The sequence below is a fragment of the Arachis ipaensis genome, chromosome B2, assembly GCF_059453495.1.
Source record: "Arachis ipaensis isolate K30076 ecotype BB chromosome B2, ASM5945349v1, whole genome shotgun sequence".
Classification (NCBI taxonomy): domain Eukaryota; kingdom Viridiplantae; phylum Streptophyta; class Magnoliopsida; order Fabales; family Fabaceae; genus Arachis; species Arachis ipaensis.
In genome coordinates this window covers 117,001,079-117,011,712 of record NC_142437.1, presented here as the reverse complement: position 1 = coordinate 117,011,712, position 10,634 = coordinate 117,001,079, and the positions used below count along the sequence as shown (strand labels likewise).

The 10,634-nt window shown below is 31.2% G+C and overlaps 2 protein-coding genes across 3 annotated transcripts; both read left to right on the top strand.

The window, feature by feature from the left end:
* Positions 1-871: 871 nt before the first annotated feature.
* LOC107625970 (ATP-dependent DNA helicase 2 subunit KU80) lies at positions 872-5,572 on the top strand. The gene is made up of 12 exons (XM_088503954.1): positions 872-1,027; positions 1,222-1,314; positions 1,437-1,488; positions 1,970-2,101; positions 2,501-2,904; positions 3,066-3,352; positions 3,454-3,649; positions 3,770-3,976; positions 4,341-4,508; positions 4,610-4,930; positions 5,060-5,190; positions 5,286-5,572. Exons 1-12 carry the CDS (start codon positions 1,013-1,015, stop codon positions 5,341-5,343), a joined length of 2,064 nt encoding a protein of 687 aa, XP_088360080.1. The 5' UTR covers positions 872-1,012; the 3' UTR covers positions 5,344-5,572.
* Positions 5,573-6,795: 1,223 nt separating this feature from the next.
* Positions 6,796-9,405, top strand: LOC148575342 (glutathione S-transferase 1-like). 2 transcript variants are annotated; one of them, XM_088503950.1, is made up of 8 exons: positions 6,796-6,968; positions 7,140-7,196; positions 7,299-7,384; positions 7,873-7,944; positions 8,522-8,575; positions 8,685-8,753; positions 8,877-8,938; positions 9,064-9,405. In XM_088503950.1, the coding sequence occupies exons 1-8, from the start codon at positions 6,899-6,901 to the stop codon at positions 9,206-9,208; spliced, it is 615 nt and encodes a 204-aa protein (XP_088360076.1). In that variant the 5' UTR covers positions 6,796-6,898; the 3' UTR covers positions 9,209-9,405. The 2 variants fall into 2 exon arrangements, with proteins under 2 accessions (XP_088360076.1, XP_088360077.1); XM_088503951.1 differs by having other exon boundaries at positions 6,801-6,968; positions 8,681-8,753; positions 9,064-9,201.
* Positions 9,406-10,634: the final 1,229 nt, after the last annotated feature.

Sequence of the window (10,634 nt, the reverse complement as noted above, 5' to 3'; positions counted from 1 at the left end):
AGAAGGGGGGTGCAGGGGGGAAGGGAAGAGAACGGGCGCCGCAGGGGGGGGGGTTGTTTTTAATTTTTAATATTATTTGTATTATTTATATTAATTATTAATTAAGGGTAATTTAGTAAAAAAATAAAATTAAAATAGAAAAGGACGATTTTATAACGTTTTGTAACGTTGAGGATGATTTTAATAACAAAAAAAGGTCGGGGATAATTTTAATTTTGGCCTTAGACCTTAGGGACAAAAACAGTACTTAACCCTAAATCCTACTAACCTAAAATGATAAATCCTAAAACGTAATCCCTATTAAATTATAATTTAATAATTAAAAAATTATTAAAAAATATCTTTAAAAAATAATTTAATTAAAAAAAATTTATTGAATAGTATTTTAGTAAGCAAAATTTAATGACAAAAAATAAATTTTTTGTTAAAGAGTATTTTTATAAAAATAATTTATTTTTTTTGAAAAATGGATAAAATTAATATTAATTAATACAAAAACTTTAAAATAAATTAAAAAAAGAGTTTTTTAAAAATTATAAAAGAGAAAAATATATATTTTACAAATAAAAAGAAAAAAAATATTATTTTAATATCTTTAAAAAAAAAAGAGTGAAATATTATTATTATTATTATTATTATTATTATCCCAACCCAAAATAATTTTTTGTTCAAAGCATAGATTCTCACAACAGCCCACCTGAAAAAAAAAAAACAACATGTCCATATCCATTATCAACAAAAACAGACAAAAATATTATCTTTGTTAATTATGTGTTCATGCTTCTAAATTAATATACTTTAATACTTTATTAAATAATTAATCCAACACAAACTCTGACACAATCTTATACTTGCTTGCTGCTACTCTCTCAATCTTTTATCTACACTTGTAAGTAAAATAATACCACGCGTATAACTCATCTTATTGACACCTCGTTTCAGCCATGCTAAAAAAAATTTACTTCAGTACCCTAGCACTGCCCATGGCTTGACTCTTTTTCTCTTCTTCTCCATGGCTCGAAACAAGGTTCCATCTTTTCTCTCTTGTTTTCAATTTTTCTTCCCGTTTTCATTCCCCAACACTATAAGGATTTTAGGGTTTTTCTTCTATAATCTATACCAACTGAAAAGCCTAATACCCCATTTTAAAAAATTTAAACTTTTCAGTATTTTTGAATGCATAGATGTGTATTTTCTTGTAATTGCTGTAATCAAATGCAGGAAGCTTTGGTTTTGCTGCTGGATGTGGGGCCATCCATGCACTCTGTCATTCCTGAAATTGAGAAAGTTTGTTCCATGCTTGTGGAGAAGAAGGTTGCTATATTTATTTCTCCTTTGACATTCCTTGCCCACCTTGTGTTTGATGTTTGTCTTCAAAGAGCTGAAACCTGTAACATTAAAATGACCTTTTCCCCCTTCTTTTGACGAGTGTGCAGCTGATCTTTACCAAATATGATGAAGTGGGTGTTGTCTTATTTGGAACAGAAGGTGCTCTCTTTGACCCTTATGATGCAAACCTACAATGCACCATTATCACCATTCATTTAGTGTTTATTATCATGTCATATGGCATAAAGTTCTAAATTGCAATGCAGCAATAACAGCAATTCAGTATTTTGCTCATAATTGGGGTTGGTAATAAGAATCGAATGGTGACATTGTTTTCTTGTACCAAAAGATGTTAGTTATTTGTGATGATAAAATGGAGACTAAGAAGTCCATGGTTCTTATTTGATTATCTTGTAGCAATGTTTATTGTGTTTCAGTCTCATTCTTGTAGAATCTTCACACTGATTTATTCACTGTACCGAGTTTGTTTTTCCCGTGGAGTTTTACTATTATGCTTACAATTAAATGGGTTGATGGAGGTTTCCTTCAAATCGTTTCTTTGATTTGATAATTCATTTTTTTCTTTCCATGAAGTGATTCAAAGGCCTTCCTCACCCATGTTCATGTCGAAATTTCCCAGATACCGATAACGAACTTACGGAAGAAGTTGGAGGATATCAACATGTTGTGGTTTTGAAAAATATTAAAGTTGTGGAGGGAGATATTGTTGAGGCTCTACAGCAACTGCCTCGAGGAGCTACACATGGTGATTGTATCCATGAAGTTCACGATTCTATACTTTGGAAGCTTTAATTATTTATTTATATATTTAATGAAAGAATTTTATGCTCTAACATTTTGACCGTTTACTAAAACATTCATACTATTTGACTTTAGATGGTAAAATTTTTCCTGATTTGTCCTGTGTAATATTCTGCACCACTTGTGCCTTGTTATTGATTTGTTCAACCCCACCTCCAAACATTGGATATACTCAGTTTATCTTTTCCTGAGCTCTATTCTGTTTCTGTTAATAAAATTGAAGCGATATCAGCTGTAGTATTACTTTGAAAGTTCATTCATTTCACTAGCAGTAAGTTGACTCTGGCTGGTGGATTTTGAGTGATTAACTGCCATATTGTGGTTTTGAATACCTTGACTGTGATATTAGTTCTTGATGCTATTATTGTTGGCATGGATATGCTGATAAAAAAGTTTGGAGAAACTAACAAGGGAAAGAAGCGTCTATGTCTTATTACAAATGCACAATGTCCAATAAAAGAGCCATTTGAAGGAACAAAAGAGGAACAAGTGACCACCATTGCTAAACAAATGATCGTCCATGGTATGAGGATGGAAAGTATAATTCTGAGAGGAAAGCTTAATCAAGATGCAAATAAGAAAATAATGGACGAGAACGATCAACTGTTACGTATTTTTTCAACAGAAACTTCTGCAAGGTCAACATATGTGGAGAATCCAGTTTCTTTGCTTGGTGCTCTTAGAACCCGAAATATAACTCCATCCACAATCTTTAAAGGGGATCTTGAATTAAGCCCAAAACTGAGGATTAAGGTGAGATATTCATAGCCCTATTGGCCGTGCCCATCAATGCAGATAAAGATTATGTTCTTGACATGTTTTTTTCATTATCTCATTACTTTGGTGATTAATGTTCCTATGCCACTTACAAACTTTTTATGTACATGATTATTGAATGTTTAAGTTTTGAACAGGTTTTGGTATACAAGAAAACAGCAGAAGAAAAGTTTCCAACTCTCAAGAAATTTTCTGATAAGGCTGCTTCAACCGATAAATTTGCTACACATGAAGTCAAAGTGGATTATGAGTACAAGAGTTCTCAAGAACCTGATAAAGTTGTCCCGCCGGATCAAAGAATTAAAGGTTATCGATATGGGCCTCAAATAGTTCCCATATCCCAAGCTGAGTGGGATGCTGTTAAGTTCAAACCAGAAAAAGGTCTGAAGCTTTTAGGATTTACTGATTCCTCCAATGTATTGAGGTAAAATTGTATATGCTTTATTTGATTTGAATTTGACGATGGAGATTTTCTTACTCTGTTTCTTCTGTTTCTTTTCTTTTCTCCTAAACCATCCGATAAAGACACCAATACATGAAAGATGTCAATGTCTTCATAGCTGAAACAGGAAATACAAAAGCCACACTTGCACTTTCTTCGCTAGCAAGGGCTATGAAGGAAATGAATAAAGTGGCAATACTACGTTGTGTTTGGAGACATGGACAAGCGAATGTCGTCATTGGGGTCCTGACGCCCAATCTATCTGATAAGGAAAATATTGTGCGTTTTTTCCATCTCTTTTTATTTTTTTAATTTATTTTTTAATTGGTCTACTTCCACTGACATGATTTCTGGATTTGTTTTGAAATTATTCCTTTGTTGCATGGTCATGCTGTGCAGCCTGATTCGTTATACTTCAATGTACTACCTTTTGCTGAGGATGTGCGAGAGTTTCAATTCCCTTCTTTCAGTAATTTCCCTGCACCGATACAGCCAAATGAACAACAGCTAGAAGCCGCGGCTAACTTGGTAAAAATGCTTGATCTTGCACCACAAGGAAAAGAGGAAGTTCTGCTACCTGATTTTACACCAAATCCAGTCCTAGAGGCATGAATTCCTTCACTTATGTTTTCTAGTTTATCTCCTGTGTTTCATTCATTCCCTCTATTTTTTTTCTTATTTATTTTTTTAAAGAAGATTATGATTTTGATATTCATGACATGGGATTTCTTTATCTAATGTTTGTTGCTTGTGGGCTGTGAATTTGTATTTTCCGAATTTTTCGATAATGCTTTGTCCTTGCTATCCTTCTTATCTGAGCCAATCACCTATTACCCCCATTGTGTAAAAGTTAGCATCATGATGAACTTGAAGGGTACAATAGAGATTTCAAATTTAGCATATGCACCTCCAAAAATGAAAGGTAACCTTGAGATAAAGCTAACATAAGAATGTTCATATATCTTTTCAGCGCTTTTATCGCTATCTTGAGCTCAAGTCAAAGCATGCAGATGCTGCAGTACCCCCTCTTGATGATACGCTCAAGAAAATCACAGAACCTGATGATGAGCTCCTTCAACAAAACAAATCTGTGATAGAAAAATTTCGTCGGTCTTTTGAACTAAAGGAAAATCCGAGGGTAAGATGTGTTTTCGTGCCTAGTTTATACAAAACATCAAACTTCTTTTACATTATACGAACATTGTATATCTTTCATGTTTGAATTGAACTGTCTTACAGCATAAAAAGTCAAGGCGTTTATTGAGAGAGGAAAGATATGGTTCCGGTGAGGAAAATAGTAAAGGAGAAATACCTGCTCTGGCTTCGAATCTCATTGAAGATAAGTCAAATGTTGAAGTCGACAACATTGGAGATCTGACTCCTGTACAAGATTTTGAAGCCATGTTTGCGCGCAGAGATAATCCAGATTGGGTTGTAAAAGCAATTGATGCTATGAAAAATAAAATTCATGATCTCATAGAGGATTCCCACGAAGGCGATAACAATTCGAAAGCATTGGAATGTTTAGCTGCGCTCCGCAAGGGATGTATCAATGAGCAGGTAATCCATCTTCCTCGCTTTTGCACCATAGAGCCAAGTCATGACTTTCCATGTCTAACCAATTTTTATTCCTCTATTATTCCTCTTGGTTGTATTTGGAGTCAATGATAACTTTTTTTTTCTGTGAAGGAACCGAAACAGTTCAACAATTTCCTTCGCGATCTTTGGAGTTTCTGTCAAGAGAAGAGCCTTCATGGTTTCTGTGATTCTCTTTCTTCAAAAGGAATCACCTTGATCCCCAAATCAGAAGCTGCAGACAGGTTTTGTGATTTCTTTTTTTATCTTTTTCTTGGTTGGACCATTTAAAATTCAATGTTTCTTCTTCAATAACTTGTTATTTGGTTTAACTTTACAGTGAAGTTACTGAAGATGAAGCAAGAAGTTTCTTAGTCAAATCTCAGCCAAAAGTTTGAATGATTACTTAACTGGATGTGTTGAAATATTTAGGTCCTTTCTTTCTTGTATAAGCATCTCTGTTAGGCTACTGTAACAATACATTGTAAATATTATTTGTACTCTAGCCTTAGATTACTGCACTTGATTTTCTTCATTAGAAACAAAGATTTTAACCCTTATTGCCCTATTTCACTTAGATATTATTATTGAAATCCCTTAATACAGTTAAACACTGAATTTTAGAAAGTGTTAATAATAGTATTTAGAGAAAATGACAAATAGGTCTTTGACCTTTTGATTTGCAGACATTTAAATTTTTGAGGATTTAAAAATACATTTAAGTTTCTGTCCATTTTAAAATTTGGACATATCGATCATTCATATTTACTTGGTCTATCAGATCCAACAAAAAAAAAAAAATCAAATGTGACTCTTGTTGTACTGATTTGGTTGATATGAATGTACACGTAGAAGAGTTTTTAAAATGAAACAAATTAGGTTCAGGATTGATGTGTCCAGATTTTGAAAAGGTTAGGAATTTAAATATATTTTTAAATTCTCAAATATTTAAATGTTTGCATACCGTCAGAGATCATTTGTCTTTTTTTTTCTAGTATTTATATATGAGAAATATTTGGTGACTAATTTTTTTATTTTTGTTTTATATTTGAACTAACATTATTTAACTTTCTAATTTTTATCTAATTAGTTTTTTATAAAATATACTCAGTTTTTTTTAATGATAGCTAGATTTAGACACAACTAACATTTTCATATGATATTTTTTCTCTCATACTTATACAATGTTAATGTTTATTCAATCTCAACAAATCTGAATTAGCTTAGTTAGCTACTAGTTAAACTGATGGAATTTTTGCACCAAAGGCAAAAAACCCCATAGAATGTCACTTTTGCAAATTTGACTTTGATACCTAAATAGTGTTTGCAAAAAAGCAATTACATGATACAAAATCAATCTAATGAAATTCAGTGTCACGTGGGTTTAATCCTTGTAGATTGGCTTGATTTATTAACTAATTTTCAATTAAATTTTTAATAGATTCCATTTTTCAATCTCATCTAATTTTATTAAGCAACAATTTACTCAATTTAGTCGAGGTGTCCAATTATATTAAATATTAAATCATTCTTATTATTTATTTTTATTTTTTTTTATTAAAGATATGAGATTCGAATCCGCAATCTCTTAATTGAGTATGAGAAGACTATGCCATTTGAGTTTAACTCATTGACAAATCATTCTTACTATTTGAACGAGCTTATGTTAGACATCATATTAAAAAAAAGAGCAGAAAAAAAAACACATCTATTATTCATACAGTAGAGATTAGTCCACAACAATATCCATATGTATAAGAAATTTTCGCACGTGTCATAAGTCAAAGGTCAAACTGCTTGACACAGTGACACTTGTCAAAGTAGATATGTTTGACCATATAGAACAAAAAAGAACACCGCAAAGTAGATTCAAGTGTAAATTACTTAATCTAGCATCTACCATTGGAGTGTAGCTAACTAGGAATCAGTTTCTCCATTACTACTACTACTACCATGATTGTGTTGTACTCTTATTGGTTAAGCTCATGCTCATGGCGTATCCGCTTTGCTTTGTGCCTCAAAGGTAAAGCTTTGGGATTTTGATTTGCAAATTTGTCTTAAAAATATGTTCTTTATTTCTAGAGAGTTCAGAAATTGCAGCTCTATGCTAATCTTTGAATTTATTTATTTAACTTGGGACAAGTAATGTAGACTTTATTTGATTTTGGTTTCTCTATTGATCTGAAATGAATAGGGATTCCTTATGAGTATAAAGCAGTGGATCTTGTAAAAGGGGAACAGTTTAGTCCAGGTGAATGCATAGTTAGAGTACATGTGTATCAAAGGAAAAAAAAATTGACTTTTACTGTTGAATGTATTGAATTAGAATCAATAATCTATGCTTGAATTTCAGAGTTTGAGAAATTGAACCCTCTCCATTGTGTTCCGGTATTAGCTGATGATCATGTGGTGGTTTCAGACTCTTATGCAATATTTCTGGTATGTTTAATGCTAGCAATTTGTTAGAAAAATACTTGGTTGCGTGGTTTCTGTTTTCATTTTCTGTTTTTTTCAGTGTTTTTTTGCTTTTAAAATCTTGAGAAGGAAAACAATGAAATCTGTTGATTTCTCAGTCATATCATTGTAGAGTTTAATTTTGATGCTCTATTAGTATAATACTTACCCAGTGGTTCGATCACATTCGTTTTTTTGACATCTATTCACGCGGTTAACGTGAAAATGAGTTATTTTTGCTCACGTAGAATTACGTAATTAAATGTACATGTAAAATATTTTGCACTGGCCATCAAAATTAAATTCATTATTGTATCAAGCTTAATGATGGCCCTTAAGTGGGAAAATTATTAAAATTTTCTGATACTTGAATTTCGTTTTGATGCATGTCACTGATTATGGTTTGGTGTTCTTTGTTCAAATTTATACCAAAACAATAAAATAATGTCTTCCCCTTCGTCCTTTTTTATTAGTATTTGGAGGAAAAGTATACTCAAAAGCCACTTTTGCCAGTTGATCCTCAGATCCGAGCTCTCAATCTTCAGGTAAATTTTGGTATGATTGAAATTTTCGATTAGTAACAACTAACATGAATGCTTCTTGAATCGATGTTCATTACTTCATTTAAGCCTACTGGTTTAGCATCTTCTAAAAGAATTCAATAGGAACAAATCAAATCATCTTGAGAATTATTATAGTAGAGAGAATATTATAAATAAAACCTTCTTATAAATATTCTGATATATAGCTTCTACAGAATGCAATACATATATAAAGGAACAAGAAAACCATGCATTGTAAGCATTTTCAACTAGTTCTTGATTCTGTAATCCAATCTGTAATGGATAATAGTTGAATTTTGCATGATGTTAGATATATAGCCATTTGTGTGTCTCTTACTATCAGCTTGAACTTTTAGAACAAGTAGTTTCACGACATGGTATAAAAGTTTCTATAACCAAAAAGATCTAGAATTCAATTTAGCATTTTTCAAAAGATGATCTTGCATGAGTAGACGTGATAGAGATATAACCGTTCATATACCTGCATTTATTACATTATTACATGGTCATATCATCGAGGCCTCGTATCATCTAATGCTTATACTGTATTGTTTCACAGATAGCAAGTATGATTAACTCCAGCATTCAACCTTATCATATGATTAGTGCTTTGGTATATCTTCTTTTCATTTGAAATGCTTGGATTGCCTCTATGCACACAAAATGTTTTTGCAATTTTTGACATTTTTCATTTATCTGATTTCCTTTTTCCTAATAGAAAGATATGGAGAAAATGTTTGGTGCTGAAACAAAACAGTGGGCACAATATAAGATTGACAAAGGTTTCTTGGGTAATTAAGCACAATTTTACCACACTAAGATATGTATATATGGCATGTCCTTTGCAGTTTGAAATTGTTTCAAAATCTTTTCTTATAATTGACCAATATATATATGTGTGTGTGTGTGTGCAGCTCTTGAGAAGTTATAGAAGGATGTTGCTGGAAAATATGCAACAGGAGAACATATCTACATGGTGCACTTCTTGTTGCTCTTAAAGATTAAAGATATCATACTAAAAGATGCATATCTAACAAAGTGTTTTTTTTTTTTTTTTTTTTTTGAATTTTTCTTTTTGAAAAAAAAACTTGTAATGTGCAGGCTGATGTATTCTTGGCTCCACAGATTATGCAAGCAGTTAATAGGTTTGATATGGGTTAATACTCAAATTGTCCCTGAAAGATTACGCGATCTTCATTTTCGTCCTCGAATGATTTTTTTAATCAAATTAGTCCCTGAAAGATAAAAAATAAGTCAAATTAGTCCTTCTGTCAGTCAGGCGATGACGTGGCACGTTAAGTGCCACGTGGCAGGTCAGCGACACGTGGCATACCCAGGTCAACACCACGTGTCACTTGACATGTAAAAAAGATTTTTATAGTCAAAATAATCCTTGAAAGTCTAGACGTAAGTCATTTTCATTCCTCAAATTTTAAAAATTAGTCAAACTAGTCCTTATATAATTTTTTTTTTCTTCATAATATTATATTTGAAATATTTTTTGATACTACTAATTTTAATAGAAATGTAATTGACAAACAAAACATTAGTAATTGTATCTTTTCTTCTTAAAAATTTTTTCCAATAAAATTATCTCTTTCCTTTAATTCTTCTCAAAATCTCTCTTATTCTTTTCTATTCCAAAATATTTTTCTTACATACATTTTACTAGAATATATATATATATATAACTTTGTTTAGTTTAACATACATAAATTTTGATTTCGAGCATATAACTTTGTTTAGGTTAATAAATACATATATTATGTATTTATTAACCTAAACAAAGTTATATGCTCGAAATCAAAATTTATGTATGTTAAACTAAACAAAGTTATACCACTATTTTTTTTCTACATTTTTTTTTGTCCATTACGGTATTACTTACGTATAGAATGTAATGATAGTAATACTTAGAGTCAAAATTTGTGGATCTTCTTAAATTTTGACTCTAAGTATCACTATCATTACATCCTATATGTAAGTAATACCGTAATGGAAAAACAAATATGTAGCAGAAAAAAAATAGTGGTATAACTTTGTTTAGGTTAACATACATAAATTTTGATTTTGAGCATATAATTTTGTTTAGGTTAATAAATACATACATTTCAATTTTGAGTGTATATATATATATTCCAGTAAAATGTATGTAAGAAAAATGTTTTAGAATAGAAAAGAATAAGATTTTGAGAAGAATTAAAGGAGAGAGATAATTTTATTGGAAAAAATTTTTAAGAAGAAAAGATACAATTACTAATGTTTTGTTTGTCAATTACATTTCTATTAAAATTAGTAGTATCAAAAAATATTTCAAATATAATATTATGAAGAAAAAATAAAAAAAACTTATATAAGAACTAGTTTGACTAATTTTTAAAATTTGAGGGATGAAAATGACTTACGTCTGGACTTTCAAGGATTATTTTGACTATAAAAATCTTTTTTACATGTCAACTGACACGTGTGTCAGTGGCGTGCCACGTGGCGTTGACCGTGGCGTTGACCGTGGCGTTGACCTGCCACGTGGCACTTAACGTGCCACATCATCGCCTAACTGACAGAATGACTAATTTGACTTATTTTTTATCTTTCAGGGACTAATTTGATTAAAAAAATCATTCGAGGACGAAAATGAATATCGCGTAATCTTTCGGGACGAATTTGAGTAT

Bases quoted from the DNA above. Each gene is read 5' to 3' on its own strand.
- LOC107625970 (XM_088503954.1), top strand. The intron at 2,905-3,065 runs GTGAGATATTCA...AGTTTTGAACAG, and splicing joins GCCCAAAACTGAGGATTAAG to GTTTTGGTATACAAGAAAAC. The intron at 3,977-4,340 runs GCATGAATTCCT...ATATCTTTTCAG, and splicing joins CACCAAATCCAGTCCTAGAG to CGCTTTTATCGCTATCTTGA.
- LOC148575342 (XM_088503950.1), top strand. From the start codon at position 6,899: ATGATTGTGTTGTACTCTTATTGGTTAAGCTCATGCTCATGGCGTATC. The intron at 7,197-7,298 runs GTGAATGCATAG...CTTGAATTTCAG, and splicing joins AGGGGAACAGTTTAGTCCAG to AGTTTGAGAAATTGAACCCT. The intron at 8,754-8,876 runs GTAATTAAGCAC...GTGTGTGTGCAG, and splicing joins GATTGACAAAGGTTTCTTGG to CTCTTGAGAAGTTATAGAAG.